At 41.2% G+C, this 14,396-nt stretch overlaps 1 protein-coding gene and 1 long non-coding RNA gene across 8 annotated transcripts in view; one reads left to right on the top strand and one right to left on the bottom strand.

Moving 5' to 3' along the window:
- The window catches only part of LOC120745361 (citron Rho-interacting kinase), a 48,210-nt gene that overhangs the window by 16,465 nt on the left and 17,349 nt on the right, over positions 1 to 14,396 (bottom strand). For 3 of the 7 annotated variants that reach the window (XM_040050150.1, XM_040050149.1, XM_040050154.1), the window contains exons 10-24: positions 13,654 to 13,749; positions 13,311 to 13,427; positions 13,012 to 13,121; positions 12,606 to 12,780; positions 11,575 to 11,772; positions 11,414 to 11,467; positions 9,010 to 9,207; positions 4,025 to 4,218; positions 3,197 to 3,332; positions 3,004 to 3,108; positions 2,609 to 2,749; positions 2,254 to 2,373; positions 1,850 to 2,081; positions 1,552 to 1,710; positions 151 to 174 (exon numbers count right to left, since the gene is read on the bottom strand). In XM_040050150.1, coding sequence (XP_039906084.1) covers positions 151 to 174; positions 1,552 to 1,710; positions 1,850 to 2,081; positions 2,254 to 2,373; positions 2,609 to 2,749; positions 3,004 to 3,108; positions 3,197 to 3,332; positions 4,025 to 4,218; positions 9,010 to 9,207; positions 11,414 to 11,467; positions 11,575 to 11,772; positions 12,606 to 12,780; positions 13,012 to 13,121; positions 13,311 to 13,427; positions 13,654 to 13,749 — 2,059 coding nt within the window. The remainder of the gene's footprint in view (positions 1 to 150; positions 175 to 1,551; positions 1,711 to 1,849; positions 2,082 to 2,253; positions 2,374 to 2,608; positions 2,750 to 3,003; positions 3,109 to 3,196; positions 3,333 to 4,024; positions 4,219 to 9,009; positions 9,208 to 11,413; positions 11,468 to 11,574; positions 11,773 to 12,605; positions 12,781 to 13,011; positions 13,122 to 13,310; positions 13,428 to 13,653; positions 13,750 to 14,396) is intronic. The other 4 variants (XM_040050153.1, XM_040050155.1, XM_040050151.1 and 1 more) reach the window with 3 other exon arrangements.
- LOC120745364 lies at positions 1,016 to 11,416 on the top strand. Its single transcript, XR_005698615.1, has 4 exons — positions 1,016 to 1,217; positions 6,370 to 6,374; positions 9,333 to 9,335; positions 11,406 to 11,416. It is a non-coding gene; the product is annotated as an uncharacterized LOC120745364 (long non-coding RNA).

Genomic DNA, 14,396 nt, shown 5'->3' with positions numbered 1-14,396 from the left:
AGCCTCATCTGACAAACCTGTTTGGATCTGACATTTTATACTATAAAAGTGCAGAGCTTTTAAAATCTGGCCTGTCAAAGATGTGGATGTAGCAACGTAGAGGAGAGATAAGAGACCAAGCTGCAGAAACCATGAATTTGGATGACTTACTTTCAAAAGTGACCCTCCTTCCCTCTGAAAGGTGTGTGAAAGAAGAGACAGTAAGAGCTTCAAAAATCAACCTTTGAATGTGAGGTGTGTGCTGCAGAGGCAGTAGAGGAGAGTCAGCTAAGAGATAAGCCATTTTGCACTCAAGTCATATGATACCTATCAGTTGTGCCTCACTTAAATAGACAACCAAAAAATGACTGGTCTTTGGGATCAAGTCAACCCCCAAAATTGATCTAGTGTGACTGTAAGAAGATTTAACAGCTGTCTGAAAAATATAGTTACAAAAAACTAGTAATTAAATAATCAAATCCCCAATTCTACTCATATTATTGGTGATAATGAAATAAATACTAGTACAACTTGTCCACAGTTCTGAGGTATGAAGAAAACTGCCTGAACTGTATCAATGTGACAACAAGACACATTTATACAATGCTTTATTCTATATACTTCTACATCCAATTAAAATTACCAGTTAAAGTATACGGCATGTCTTTGGACTGTAGGAGGACAACAGATTGCTCAGAGGAAACCCACACAGACACAAGGAGAACATGCGGGCTCCATGCATGGGGGCCCAAATCAAGTCCTTTCTTGCTGTGAAGCGACAGTGCTAACCACTGCACCTGCTGTGCTGACCATTATTCAAAATAGCAAACAAGAACAAGCACTAGGAGCTCAGAATCTTGCTGCATGCAATACTGTATACTTCTGCAGATACTTCATACAGAGTAGGGATGCACCGATACCGATACTGGTATCGGGTATCAGGGCCGATACTGTAAAATATGTATCTGTGTGTGGTAGAAGTATCGTTTTTTGTACTCTGTATCGGCAATTACTCAGATCCAAGTATCGGTATCGTATCGGTTTGAAAAAATTGGTATCGTTGCATCCCGAATACAGAGGTCTAGGTTTGAAGAATAGCGGTGCAGGGGACCTGTGTTTCTTTTTCTTCTATAATTATGCTGCATGATAGTGGTCGGGCTACAGCGCGTCTAAAATGAGAACAATATCTGCTCACTGGTATGATGGAAACGAGTTTAAACCTCAAATATCTCACTTGAGTATATCTCACTAGAGTAAACTAGAGCACTTTACTGACTCCTTCACATGTTTCTACACAGTACATCTGATTGAACTTAATAAACTGAGCTGCCAAAAAAGGCTTTGACTTGAGCTGTTTACACGTCTTCTTAAATAGTTCTTCCTTACGAAGCAAGGTAAAAAAGAAGAAAAAGTCATATGACAAAGATTATGAATGGTTGCCTAAATGAGATAACAAACCTGCCGGCTCATCTTACCTCACTCTCCTCTATGCATCTCCTGTGAGCCTGCATGTTTGTGCCATTGGATTAAAAAAAACACACTGAGCTACTATGAAAATCACCCTTCCCTTACCCTCAGGTGTGGGAGTGTCCTTCCTTCGTCCAGAGTTGGAGGGTGCAAGGCTGGTGGGGCCCTGCTGGTGCTCAGGAGACTTCACCATAGCAGACATAATTATCTGTTGCCGAGCTGTGGCTGGGTTTGTAGAACTTCCGTGGTCCTTATACTGCAGAGCTGGGTTGGAAAGACTAACTTTGAGTATTTTGTTTTGAGTAAAATTTAAAAAAATTCTTAGTTCAAGTTTCTACTGATGATTATAAATGAACAACAGAGTGTAAATTGGAGTCCACAGATTGGTGCAGGGCAGTCTCACCTTCTTCTCTCAGTGCTCGCAGTTCTGCTCTCATTTTCTGCAGAGCATCTTCTAACTCTGTGCAACGAGAACGTTCTTTGTCTAGAGCTGCCTTCATGTCGCTGTACTGCAGAGGCACCGGCTGGATGGCAGGCACAGGGGAAGCCTGGCCTTGAGTCTGAGTCTGACCCTGAGTCTGAGCCTGAGCAGCCATGGCGGCCAACAGGTCCTCCCGACGACGTCCAAAGAGACCCTGAGACACACACAAGCAAACACAAACAGGGAGAAACACAAGAAATGAGCCCATAAATGAACAAAAAGAAATAGAAAGATAAGAAATTATTATATATCTATATATATCTGTATATCTATATATATATGTAGAGAGAGAGAGAGAGAGAGAGAGATATTTAATCCCATCTGACCTTTTTCTTCTTGGAGCCACCGTGTGCCTGGGCCTGGAGGAAGTCTATGAGCTTAGTCTGCTGGGTAATGGTTCCCTCCATTTTCACCTTCTCATGAGAGTATACAGCCTGCAGGTGGAGCTAAGTGAACATCACTACTGCCATGAATTTCTTCTCAAGTACTTCATTTCATACAGAGAGGTTGACAGAGACAGAAAGTAGGGGAGGGAGTTGTGTGCTGTAAAACAAATAGTGTGTGTGCACATACGTGTGGCTCAGAACAGTGGGGGAGAAACAAGACTCACATGGTTCCTACATGTGTGGGTTTTTTTCATTTGTCTTTAGTAGGCGTGTGCATGTATGTGTGTAGCAGCACCTGGATGTTCTCCAGCTGGTATTCCAGGTCAGTCCTTTCAGTTTTCAACAGGTCAGTCTGGTCCAAAGCGTCCTGCAGCCCCTGGGTCAGACGAAATATGTGGGTCTTCTGGGCATCCATCTGCTGTTGCAGCTTCTCTTGCTGTGGAGGTAAAGCACCTTTACATCACCCTCTGAATGTCTTTACTAACCCACACACACTTCTTACAACTGATTGCTTTTACTGATTGCTATACCTTTCAGCGTGGTTTCATACAGAAAGGTTTATTATTATTACTGCTAAGAATTTCTGAAAAATAGAACCGACTTATTTTCCGGTTTTGACCATATGTCTGTAATAAAAGTGTAATAAAATGATCAGATCAGTGGCTCTGTGAAAATAATGAAACACTGTGCCTCTTCCAGCAGCCTCTGCTTCAGCTCTCTCTCACTCTCCAGTTTTTGCTGCAAACTGCGGGCATTCATCTCCAGCATGGCATGCTTCTTCTCCAGATCGTTCAGCTGAGGAATGAAAAGGAAGAGTTTGCTGCGACATCTGCTAACTACACAAAACTTAACAGATGTTATTCAGGAGTGTGAAAATGCGTACAGTGTCTGCAAGGCTCTCGGCTTTGAGTTTCTGGTCTTTGAGGGCCTGCTGCAGGGCCAGGATCTCAGCTTTGTGCTCTTTAACTGCCTGTTCCACAGCCTGCCGAGACTCGGTGCTCCGCTGCTCTGCACGGAGCCTAGATCGGAGAAAAATTAGTGCCAGTTATTTTTCAGCCTTCGAGTGCGTGCTCTTCAAGTTCATCTATTATGTGTTTACAGGCTCTTTGAAACAAACTGACTAAAGTATTTCGGAATGTTCATATTGCTGTTTCACTCATTGGTTTGTTTGGGGTAAAGTCGCGTGGTTCTGGATAGAGGAAAACACATCACTAAAAATGTAATTTCAGTTTTTGAATGCTTTAAAGTTTACCTAATTTTCATCACTTTCCACTGTTCCAGGCAACTCAGAAAATCATTTCATATTTTACCTAGAATTCCTGCTTTGACAGACCCTAGACAATACGGCAAAGCCTGTCGAATCCAGTGCGTGTAGGCGAAGGGAGCTTTATCCAACACTGATAGCAAGAGAAACATTTAGAGCAAAAATAGTTTTCTCTGCTGATGAAATAAGAAACTCATAAGCCTCCTTAAAGGTCTTGTGGCAAGATTACATAACTGGACTATTGCAATGTGCAGAAATAAATATACTAACGTTTCTTTGAGGCAACTATAGGTGCACTGAATATAAGATAATGTGCTGTAGACTGTTTTCATAGTAGCAAGAAAATTACAAGCAAAATAGAAACAGAACATTGAGGAAAACATTTTGGCTATTTAGGATTCATTAGTTAACACCCACAGTTACAGTGATACATCTTGTGGTGGTCACCTATTCTGTTTTTCAGTGTCTAAGAGTCTCTGGATCTCTCTGGTCCTCCGCTCAGCCTGGTTCTTCTCCTCCTCCAGTGTTGCCCTCCAGGCATCCCACTGTCTCTCCTTCTCCAGCAGTTCATCATTCATAGTCTCCAGCTCCATGACCTGTTCCTCCAGCATGGTACACGTGGTCTTCAGAGTCTCAAGATTCTGGTGAACAGATGAGAATGTTTCAGACTGTTTTTGATCTGTTTGAGGTCGTCAAGAGGGCACATCTTTAAAATGTTCAGCCCAGGCACACAGTTCTGTTTTTTTGAAACCAGAAGCCACGCCCACCCACTGTTCAACCCTTCTGTTTACAAGAGGCTGCCAATCACAAGAAAATTGACAAGAGTCAAAATGGGTTGTTTAATAAGAATTAATCAATTAACAGAGTGGATGCACCAAGACTCAGTTTAAGATAAACAAAGATTGTTTAAACTGTAGGACTGTGGGAAAGCAACTCTAGTAAGAATGCTTCATTTACTATGGGAAAAAAAAGCTATCCAATCCTACCTGGAGAAAGTAATTGCCCCTCCCTGTTAAATCATGAATTAACTGTGACTAATCACATCTGTTGGACAGCTGCATTCAATTTCACTGGCCCCACCCAGGTCTGATTACTGCCAGAGCTGTTGAATCAAGAAATCACTTAAAGTCAAAGAAAGTAACTGAAATCTGTCAGCTTAGAAAGGTTTACGAAGCCTTTCTAATGCTTTAGGACTCCAGTGAACCACTGTGAGAGCTATTCTCATCCAGGAGGTCACAAAAGATCCAAACACCATAGCTAAAGAACAGCAGGTCTCACTCGCTTCAGTTAAGGTTCAGCAAAGTATGCATGGGAGCGTTCCACAGAAAAAACCACTTCTGACCAAACAGGACACAAACGCTCGTCTCACATTTGCCAAAAACATGTGATGATCTCTAAAACCTTTGGACTTATGAGACAAAAGTTGATCTTTTTAGGAAGGTTTGACTCTGGCATAAAAATAACAGAGCATTTCACAGAACATCACTCCTACACTACCTCCTGGTGGTGGTAGTGTGATAGTCTGGGGCTGTTTTGCTGCTTTAGGACCTGTACGGTTGTAATTAAGTACTCCATCCAGGTCTGTATTCAATTACAGTAAAGAGCAGAAGCATGAATGCTGCTCTCTACCATAAAAGTCTTATGGAGAATGAATGGCCATCAGTTCACGCTCTGAACCTCAAGCACACTTGGTTCACGTAGCAGGACAATGATCCGAAGCACACCAGCAAGTCCACCTACTGAATGACTCAAAACCCAAAACTAAATGAAGGCTTTAGATTGGCCTAATCAAAGTCCAGACATTAACCCTCTCAAGGCAGGCGTTGCCGATTTGCAACAGTTAAAAACTAACAACCTGATTACCCCACATACATATTTTATGTGTTTTTTTTTACTCAGAAGTACCACTGCAGGACTTGGTTGTGCATTAGCAACAAAAAGTTTAATTTGAGCCTGAGAGGGTTAATCAGATTGACATCATTTAGGGCGATCTTAAACAGGTGTAGGTGCACCAACGGTATCAATTGGAAAATCGTAATTTGCCTTGTTCTTGAGTTATCATATTCACAAACGTGGGTATCACGTCACCCATCGGGCACTGGGTATCAAAAACTGTTTGATGATCTGAAAAATGTAGGTGTAACAAATATGCAAAAAACTAAGAAGTCAAAAAGTAAAAATGTTTTCATGGCATTGTCAGTCACAATCTGTTAAAAAGAAACCACAATGCTAGAGCCAGGGGCTCACAAACTGTTTAAATAATATACATTTGAACCTGGAGTTATTTTCATGCCTCGGAATGTTTTCCTATATTTTTCACCAGGCCTACACAAAGCTCCATGTTTAATGTCTTACAACAGACTCCTTTAGACAAAGCATGGGGAGACAAATATAGCCTCTGCCGGTGCTGCAGCAACACCACGGCCCTCTGAAGTCCAATGCTTCCACAGCTGACACGACCTGGGAGTGATGGGGATGACACATCCCTCCCACACACCACCCCATCCCTCGTCTATGACTTCCATCGGTGGTTACACAACCAGCAGGACTGAGAGCGCTACTGGACACCCACACACAAATCCTCCCACAGGGGCAACACACCATCACACAGCCTCCTCTCTCCCTCTCTTTCTCTCCATCTCTCTTTCTCACTGCGTTGAGAATACGACGCATAACAATAATAAAATTATTCCAGTGTTTCGGCTGCCTGATTTACACTTGGCACTCTCGGAGCTGGGAGAGATGTCTAGGTCACCTGTCACAGGTGTTGTGGAGATATCAAATAATGTGAGTGTAAGTGAAAAGCTCCTGTCTGACTGTGAGTGGGAAGTGGGCAGGGTGAAGAAACTTGAATAAGAGGAAGGAATACAAGTGTTTTAGAAAACAGAAAATGATGTTTTCTCACAGACTTCAACTTTCATGCAGAAACAACTGCCACACAAAAGCGGTGGCATGTTGGCGGAGTGGTAAGCACTGTGACTCTAAATGCTGGGTTCAGATGTCAACTCTTTATGTGTTTATTTGCTGAATGACTGGCCGCCCGTGCAAAATGATATCGAGAATGAATGCAGACTTCACACTTTATCTGAGTTTTGCTTGTGTTTTTCTTTCTCGCTTATCTGATTCGTGCTCTTGCTTTGCAGTAAAATCTATTTTTATTTCACATCTGGTTGTCATGTTATTGTTGTGTAGTGTTCCCTGTGCTTAATACAGTGTTCCTGTCTGCACATGTAGTTTTGCTTGCTGCTCTTCATCTGATGCTCACGCCTTCTCTGACAGACTTCCTGTTACTGACCCGAGCTTAGTAAACAGTTATTTGATTTGAACCTGCCTGACTTTTTCTTTTGAGCAGGAAATTCAGTGTCAGAAGCTAATAAATCTGCTGGTAAGTAATAAAAAACACCAGCTGGATTGTTCCTGCATATAACAATTTTGCCAGCACCAAAGGAAGATCCAGTCTGTGTAAAATGTAAATGAAAACAGCATACTGTGATTTCATTCACAACAGAACAAATGTTTAAACTGAGATGTATTGCTAGTTCATGAAAGATCATAGCTCATTTTGAATTTGATGGAAACAGCTATTTCAAAGTTGAGATGGGGGCAATAAAACATTGGAAAAAATGGAAGTGGTACTAAAATTAAACATTTTGCAAGCATTTAGGTTAATTAGCAACAGGTCAAAACAAAACTGGGTACGAAAAGATCATCTTAGAGACATCAATCTGCAAAAAGCTATGCAACAATTTCTCCTGAATAATCTGCAGCACATAATATCATCAAAAGATTCTTAGAATATGAAGAAACCTCTGAGGACAAAGGACAAGGCCAAAAATTAATATTGGATGCCTGCGATCTCTGGGCCCTCACAAGAAACAGCATTAGGGGAGGCTGTAGCTCGGGTGGTAGAGCAGATCACCTACCAAACAGAAGGTTGGTGATATCCTCGTGTTGGTGTTGTTCCCACATCATCATAATAAATGTTGTTCCAGGTTCAACACTGCAAGTGACCAATCACATTGTTTGACGTCATACTTTTGCAAGCTAAGCGATTCATTCATTTATGAAATTCCAATGTTGCAAGGACAATATGTATAATGCTTACCGTTTATTAAAGAACAGTATGAAATGCAAAGAATTCAAATTGCTGGATCGGCGGACGGAGGCGGTTTCTCGCAAGTTAAGTAGATTTTTTGTTTAATGCGTTTTTTTCCGAAGTCACAAACGTATGATGTCACAACAATGTGATTGGTCACTTGCAATGTTGAACCTGGAACAACATTTATTATGATGATGTGGGAACAACACCAACACGAGGATATCAGATCATGCGTCTGGCACATATCCTTGGGCAATATACTAACCCCATGTTGCTCTCAGATGTGTCCGTCAGAGTATAAATGTATGTGAACGTTAGATAGGAAGCTTCCTTATGGAAGTGCTCAGATTGAGTAGAAAAGTGCTATATAAGAATGAGTTCATTTACCATTAAAAAAAGACATGATTCTGAAACACTTCCACAAATGTTCTCTTTTCTGGTCCAAAGCTCATTTAAAATAGACTGAGGCAAAGTGGAAAGCTGTTCTGTGGTGAGACAAACCCAACTTTTAAATTCTTTTTGGAAAATATGGACGCCACATCAACTAGATTTAAGAGGAGAGGGACCATTCAGCTTATTATGGGGGGCATCACTGCCTATGTCTTTGGACATCTGGAAAGGCACCATCAGTGCTAAAAGCTGAATACAGGCTTGAAAAGATTTGGGGCTCAAGAAACAAACAACACAACAAAGTAGACCCAGGACCGCTGAGCAAAGGATCCTACATCACACAACAGTTGGATGAGTTTCCTCATTCAAAAGTCCAGCAGCTGCTCGCAGTGATTTACAGGCTAATGTTAAAAGAAGAGGGAATGCCACACAGTGATAAACATGCCTCCTGACCCAGTGTTTATATATGCATTCTGCTATCAAATTCATAGTGAGTGATTATTTTTCTTAAAATGTAAAATTTTGTCATTTTAAACCATTTCTTTATTCCTATGTTCCAACTGTGAATGAAATATGTGTTTATGAGAAATGCAAATCGTTGCATTTTTATTCAGATTTTACACCTTTTTTGAAATTAGGGCTTTATTTTTAAGAATAATAGATATTAATGTTTACTGTAGTGGAAAATAACAACAAAAAGTAATGTATTTACTGTATGTGGTGACATGTGAGTGGCCTGTGTAGTCGCCCTCTAAAACCCCATCCTGTGTCAGGTGAAACCCTAACAAGAGATTCAACAAGCCTCTTGAATCTGATTCAAACATCTCTCTGGGCTAATAGTAGAGGTTCAGTGTGCTTTCTGGTAACTAAGTTTCTGTTTTTATTCAGGGTTCACAAACCCATCTGCATTTTAGGACTGTACACCATCATCAGAAGTCAGCACCTGTTTCTGGTTGTTAAGGTGCATTTCACGGTCAGCCACCTCCCGACGCAGCCTGTCCACATCCTGGCTGAGCTGCAGTCGATCTTCTCTCTCATCAGAGGCTTCATCCAGCTGCTTGGACAGGTAGAAGTTCTGACGGTTAAGCTCTGCATTCTCCTGAGTCAATGTTGTCAGCTGCTCCTCTAGGTCTGTGATTACCTACAGAGTAAAGGGAACATTCATATTTCACATTTAAATGGCTGAATACATACACAGTATCCATCTGCAACTAAAATGTACCCCTGTAATGTGACACTTTACACAGTGATTTTGTTGCTCCAAAGGCAGTGTGTACCTACACTGTAAAAGCAGAATTCCTGGATGTTCGAGAAAAGTAATAAAAATGTTAATTTTACAATTCGCACATAAGAAAAAGTTTTGGTGCTGTTGTGCATATAATGCTCAGATCGTTGCTCCTCCACAATAACAGCTGACCTAACACCCCACACAATCTCAACTCTACTGCTGCATGATTACATGATGCAGATATCTGGGTTAGTGATGTAATGCAGTAATCATTTTTCTATGCTGCTGTTTCAACCCAAGTAGCATTCAGAATGAGAATAATCATTTCATCAGCATCGGTCTGTTCCTTTAATCAGCCATGACTACAGTGCACACTGTAAAGAGATCAGGGTTATACGAGGCTGTCTGTTAAAAGCCCCTTATTCTCAGCTCTTGTGGGAATAAGGGGACCACACAGAATTTCAAGGTGGCAGGGGGGAAGAGGCAAAGCTTTTAAGTACATAAATTAGCTGCCTGTTCTGTACTGACTCAGTGCTTCTGCTCCCTTTCGGCAGGGGACTGACAGCAGCGACTAAATTCTTAAGGCAAGGCTAGAAGTCAACAGTGGAATGAGTGCAGCGGTGATCTGGCAATTTATTCCAATCATCTGTCAACCAAATCTATAGAGCAACTTAAACAGCTAAGGTAAATCACATCTAGATCTGCATCCTCAACGCTGCTGAATACAAACTGCTCAGTGCTGTTTGTGAAATCTGTGGCTGTCACACACTTTCACTGATTAAAATTAACATATCATTTACTGTTTACCTCTGCTGCAAAACACAGAGGAGGATCTTTCTTTCAGTGAGCAGTGTGAATGCTATAGAGTGTAAATGCAATGCTGATATGCAGGCAATATATAACTACATCCAATGAATTTGCAGTCTTTATCAGTTTTAAACATTGCCCACAGCAGTCTAACACACCCATGATGGCTTCAGCTATAATCCTATAATATACAATTGATTAACTACAATGTTAAAAAAGTGAAGATATGCTATGAACCTCAATGAATACAGATTTTTTAAAAAGATCATAAAGCAGTGAAAACATCATGAGCTCCCACATCCGGTGACTAGTCGCTACAATGCTCTCATAATACAAAACACACACCATAATGCATTAATAATTTCCGGGAGACCTCACTAAATTAAATGACACTTTGGCTCACAGTTGTCCAGATATCCTGTTCTCCTCCAAAATGCTCCACAGACTAATGGTTAAACCAACACTGCAAGTCAGCAGGGCAAAAAATAGAGTGGCATTTCAAGCTCTGCTTGTTGCTGAATTTGGCTGTGCTTGCCTGACTACTGGCCAGCTAAATCTATGGTTGTCGCTTTCTGAACAGTTTGTGAGTGGGAGGATCTCAAAAGTAGGGCAATGGGATAAAGGAAGACTGTGACGGTTTTGGTATTTATTCAAGCTACATAAACTTGATGGCACCTAAATACCTGAAAAATGACAACATAATTTCGCAAGGTTAGTCACATGTCACAGATCCTGTGTTAGTAAACCAAAGAGTTACCAGGAAATGTTCATTCATAACAACGTAAAGCAAATAAATCTAAAAAAATTTGGAGCTCCCAAATAGCAATGATCACCGAATAGAGGGCATTATTTTCTGATTCAGTAGGGCTAACTTTGGTTAGTGGAGTTTCACTTAGTTTCTGTGTTAATGCGCACAATGGTGCCATGAAAACAACAAACAGTTCTGAGAGTTAGTCTAATATTACTGTAAAAATTGTGTCTGGAATAACAATTCTCACTTTGACCAGAAACATAATGTTTTGAAAACAGGGTGGAGACCTGCTCATATTTAAGGATGCACATTTATGCAGTCAGCTTTACATCTCCATAAAGAGCACCAGCAAGGTAGACAAACGTGATGAAACGGGGAAGGTGTTAAAAGTGACACGGAGTCAAATGATTTTAAATTTTAATTCATCCAAGAGTGACAGAAACACATATGGACTGAAACGAGGCTACTTCTAGTGCGATGATTCAGCTGGTGTTCGGTGCCAGAAGAGCTGTTTATTCCTGTAAAGAGCGAACGACAAAAATAAGGGTGTGAGCAGCTTACCGCGCAGCTGTCTCTCAAGGCATCATATTTGCGTTGTATTTCATCTCTGTGTGCCTAGGAGGAATGACAGGAGAGATGCAGGGACAGATATTACTGCCTACATTACACAACATCAATGAGACAGCATCTTCACTACTTTTTTTCCTTTCCATTTCTCTTACTCTGAGCACAGTTATCTCCTCCTCGGCCTCTGCAGTGGTCTCCTCCAGCTCGGTCTTAGCCTGCTGCAGCTGGCTTTCCAGGGCATGGCGAGCTGCCTGCAGGTTGCTGATCTGAGATTCACGCTCTTGCAGTGAAAGGGTCAGCTCTGTCACCTGACGTTTAATCTCCAGCTTTTGTTCCTCATGCTCCAGCCCAATCTACAAAAGCAGACAGAAAGGCCAGGATCAGGAGGAGGAGGCGATTCATCCCCAGCGCAGTCAGACACATGCTGACATCACCTCGGTGTGAGAGCATTACACCTGACACATGTCTGACTGCCTTCAGTTATTAGGCTTCACTTTTTGTAACATCTGACACAGTCAGACAATAGCAAGTGAGACTTTTATGGCCCGGGGAAATTCAAATTACAAGCTATTATGGAGATAAATGGAGTACTACAGAAAATATCCTGTATCCTAAATCCCAAAAAGTTGATTCTGTTCATCTGGACGTATCCTACATTATGCTACTGGATCCCAAACCCCATATATCATAATATGCACTGCACATCAAATGGTCCCTACCTTTTCAATGTCCAACTTAGCAGCTCTAGTCCATATATTACCATCAAACAACTATTTTATATGCACCACCTGCTTCCCCAAGAGGTCACGATATATATACTACACTATAATTATTTCCTCAATATACACTCGGGGACACAGTTCCACGCAAGTGTGTTTATACTACATGGAGCCAGATCAACACAGATGGAAGAGGTTTACTGCACAGCTTCGTCTATTTAATATTCAAAAATGCCTTTTATGCTTTGATAAAAAAATCTGTGCAGATACTCTATAATAATATTAACTAAGATTACTTCATATGTACAAAATAAAGCATAGAAATAAAAGACTCTATGAAGCGGATGGTGCTGTGACAAACAGACAGGGAACAGAGCAAATACAAAGAAAAGTGTTGTCACACAGTTGGAAAATCCACCACCATCTATCAGCAGAGATATCCTGCACCTGTTCTAATGTCTCCTCACCTCTCGGAGCCTGGTTTCCAGCTCCAGCACGCGGCTCTTATTGCTTTGCTCTTGCTGAGTCATTTTCTCTAGATGCTCTTCCAGTTTGGCATTCTGAGCTTCCAGCTTCCCGGCCTGAGACTCCAAGTAGAACTTCTGCTGGCGAAGCTCTGAGATCATCTCCTCTTGGGCTTTCCTGGCAAGACAAAACATCAAAATGTGCAAAAGGTTAAATAGAAGGCCATGTAGCAACGGCAAGGTCAGAATTAAGTACCTTCCAGATATTATTGCGCACAAGCTGCAGCTTCACTCTGCCCTGACACAATAAAAGGACAGGCTTACAAGCGTATTTGTATCTATTGTATTATTATTGTATTTTATTGTTATTATGGAGCACAATAACAATGCTTTGTGTTGGGGTACTTACATGTTTTTCTGGGTATAGATACTGCTGTTAGCTGCTAGTTTGTTGGCCTCAGATAGTTCAGCAATTCTCTGCTCCAGACTGTTCATCTTTGAGTCCATTGCATTTATTGTCTGAAAAGAAAATGTGTAAGCTATAACATACGCTTAACAAACATTTAGTTTGGTCTTCCTGGGATCGGATTAAGGGTGATTTTTGTGCTTTTTAATTATACAATCATTATTCCAAACATGGAATCTATGTCAGTGTGATAAATATTAAAATACGCCTGAAATAGTGCTCCCAAGCTGGTCAGTTCTTACCGCCTTCTGTTCACTGATGATGCTGCACTTCTCCCGCACCTCCTCCTCATATTTGCTCTGACTGGACTCCAGCATCTCCTTATCGGCCATGTCCGCCTTCATCTGGGCCTCTAGCACCTGCTCAATGCCAGGCAACCCACAGACCCATAGCCGGGATATCACTTAACAGGGTAAAATATGAATTTGAATATGACATATTGCTGCTCTTCCCAGCACCCCGGCTAAGGCACGACCACTAGACAGAGCACTTCCAGTAAGTTTATCAGGACATTTCTGCATGGCGTTTTACATCAAACCAATGGGTCTGCGTATATGATTGTGTGTACATATTTATAAATCGAACCTTTATCTTGTCTTCGTAGAGCTTCTCTTTCTGTTTCAGGTGAGTCTCCAGGCGCTGGGCTGTGGCTTGAGTCTCTCGCAAATTCTCCTCCAGCTCCTACACAAAATACAAATAGGTCACTTGCTTCATGTTGACATCAGCAGCCATGCTCGCAAATGCTAAAGTAGCCATCATTTCTGGCATAAAGGTAATGCATAAAGCATTTCATCACAAAACACAACTCATACATTTGTTAGAGGCAGTGCAAAGGACTTCAAAATCACTAACACCTAATCACAATAAGCGATGGTTCCTGCTGCTCACCAGCAGGTTTTGAGAGCTTTGAGATATAATTATAACAATTGTTTATTTAGCTCTGCTCTGGTTGATTGTGGTCTCTGGTAGTCAGCGAGAGATTCAAACACCAACACACAGGTGTTTTTTAATCCCTCATACAATATAGGAGAAAGATTAGTATTAAAATGCAATGATTACAGTGTAAAATTTCCATGTCTTTGTTACTATGGATGTTGAGGAGCTCAGGTAACACAAAGTCATTTATATCAATGATTCCAGCGTCATCTCCTCTCTTTTTTGGGCTTTATTAATAGCACAGATTTTGGCTGAGACACAGCAGGAAATGCACAGGTGGACCTCACACACACTGCTGCAAAAGGTCAATTTCTATGACTTCTTTTTAATCAAAAGTAAATGGAAAAGCTTTGTGACTCTCTCAGAGTTTTAAAAGGGACTTCTTTTATTAT

This window comes from Simochromis diagramma, unplaced genomic scaffold (genome assembly GCF_900408965.1).
Source record: "Simochromis diagramma unplaced genomic scaffold, fSimDia1.1 OVJJ01000159.1, whole genome shotgun sequence".
Classification (NCBI taxonomy): domain Eukaryota; kingdom Metazoa; phylum Chordata; class Actinopteri; order Cichliformes; family Cichlidae; genus Simochromis; species Simochromis diagramma.
The sequence above is the reverse complement of the archived record's forward strand: the minus strand, read 5'-3'. Positions and strand labels throughout refer to the sequence as shown.